At 39.8% G+C, this 2,250-nt stretch overlaps 1 protein-coding gene across 1 annotated transcript; it reads right to left on the bottom strand.

The window, feature by feature from the left end:
* Window positions 1-346: 346 nt before the first annotated feature.
* LOC141271622 (olfactory receptor 5G3-like) lies at window positions 347-1,288 on the bottom strand. The gene has a single exon (XM_073681665.1). It carries the CDS (start codon window positions 1,286-1,288, stop codon window positions 347-349), a length of 942 nt encoding a protein of 313 aa, XP_073537766.1.
* Between the last annotated feature and the right edge of the window lie 962 nt (window positions 1,289-2,250).

The following is a 2,250-nucleotide window of genomic DNA, read 5'->3' on the forward strand; positions in this document are numbered from 1 at the left end:
GATATAGAGATTGCTCACTTTTTGGGGTTGTTAAAGCCCACAACTTTGGAATCAAGATTTGCCAGCTGCTACACTAACCTCATTTCTGGAAATCCCGCCATGTAGACCAATAAACAGGAAACTAGGAGTAGTAGTCTGCACTGCTGTGCTAGGTTAAAACAAATCTGGAGGATGTAATGAATGATTTAAATCTTGTAATTTATTCTCAATGCGTTTCGGACTTGAACAACTGCGGTTCTCCTGTAACACATGGGAGACAGATGAACATTTTTGAATTCCTTTATTGTATAATATTCATAGTGACAAACTGCACAAAGTGAGAAAATCCAAAACTTGTCATGCCCGTTTACCCTTTTGTCTGGAAAAATCTATTCAGCCTACCAAATGCTTCCTTAAACTGCTTATTCTTCATAGTATAAATAGGGGGGTTCAGTAACGGGATCATTGTGATGTAAAGAAGAGAGAAAAGTTTGTCATGCACTGGCTCGTATGTTGATGTGGGTCTTACATGTAAAGAAAGGGAGGTCCCAAAAAATACAATAACGGATGTCAGGTGAGAAGTGCAGGTAAAGAAGGCTTTCCGTCTCCCATCTGCAGAATTAATTTTCAATATGGTGTTGATAATAAATACATAGGACAACAACGTTAGTGTGAATGCAGTTAGTCCTACAATCGCTCCCAGTACGTATGTTGCAATTTCTATGTGTATGGTATCGTTGCATGAAAGCTTTAACAGAGGGGAAATATCACAGAAAAAATGATTCACCTGGACTGATGAACAAAATGACAAATTGGCTATAAAAATTGTGTGTAAAACAGGTTCCAGAGCAGCAGTAGTCCACGTCCCTACTAAGAACAACGTGCAATGTTTTATGCTCATAAATAGGGCGTAATGTAATGGATGACAAATGGCTACATACCGGTCATAAGCCATGACTGCGAGAAGGAAAAACTCAGTACAGGTAAAGTATATGAAGAAATACAGTTGTGCTAAACATCCGTTAAATGATATGGTCTTCTGCTGAGTGAAGAGCATGGAGAGTAGCGATGGCAGGACATTTGAGGCAGATAAAATGTCTACAATCGATAAGCTGCCCAGAAAAATGTACATTGGAGTGTGTAGATGAGGGTCCACAGTAATGCATATGTACACCGTTATATTCCCCAATACAATGATAAGATAAATGATTAAGATTATTATAAAGAGATGAATCTGAGAAATGTCCGGGAAACATTCCATGGTAAATTCAACCACCCTGGACTGAACCTTCATGCTCACATTAAACATCACTCTATTGGTTTGGATAGACATCATTCCTAAAATAAATTACTTAATAATTAAGTTGGAGTCTGTTGATTACATTTTACCTACAAAGAAATGATACTGTTAATTATATAATAATCTATATGTATATATCCGAACACTTCAATATTTTTAATGAAACACAATTGCAAAAATGATTTTTTAGCCCTAATTGCACCCATTTAAGTAAGAAAAAATGTCCCCAAAGGTGGATAGCCTCTTTAAGAAAAACCACCTTTAGGCTGTGTGCCCACGATGCGTTTTTTAAGCATTTCCGCAGCGGCAAAAACGCTGCAGAAACGCTTAAAAAACGCTTGGTAGAAGGTCTGCCATGTCCCCCAATGATAATCCGCATGTGCTGTGCACATGCTGCGGAAATTTCCGCTGCGGATTATCATTGCGGAAAAAAATGCAGCACTACCAATTATTTTGCGGAAGTGCTGCGTTTTTGCCGCCATTGACTTGCATTAGAATGCACCAATTCTGCAAGACTGCATCTGTACTTGCATAATTGGCGCGTTCTAATGTGTGGATGCTACCCAGGTGTAGAGGAGAGGAGAGTCTCCTCCACACCCAGCTACTCTAAAAGCTGTAAAAAAAAGAATTAAATAAAAAATAAAGATTATATTCACCTTCCGACGGCCCCCGGACTTCTTCTCTGTGCTTGCGGGCAGATCATGTGCAGATCTGTAGGACCTGTGGTGACGTCACAGTCATGTGACGGCAGGTCCTTCAGTACAGTGTACCGTGATCTGCCAGTAGCCAGCACAGGAGCGCAGCAAGACTGCAGGGGCCATCGGAAGGTAAGTATAGGTTTATTTTTTTATTTTTTGACATTCTCTCGGGTCACACTATATAAATCCATGCTGTTTGCTTGGATTTATATAGTGCGACCGAGTTGACAAGCACTTTCCAAGTGATGCTAAAATCGCTTGGAAAGCGCTTGA

The sequence above is a fragment of the Phyllobates terribilis genome, unplaced genomic scaffold (genome assembly GCF_046119375.1).
Source record: "Phyllobates terribilis strain yellow unplaced genomic scaffold, ASM4611937v1 Scaffold_5__5_contigs__length_657084704, whole genome shotgun sequence".
In the NCBI taxonomy this organism is placed as follows: Eukaryota; Metazoa; Chordata; class Amphibia; order Anura; family Dendrobatidae; genus Phyllobates; species Phyllobates terribilis.

Coding starts and splice junctions, on each gene's coding strand:
- LOC141271622 (XM_073681665.1), bottom strand. CDS start 1,288: ATGTTTAATGTGAGCATGAAGGTTCAGTCCAGGGTGGTTGAATTTACC.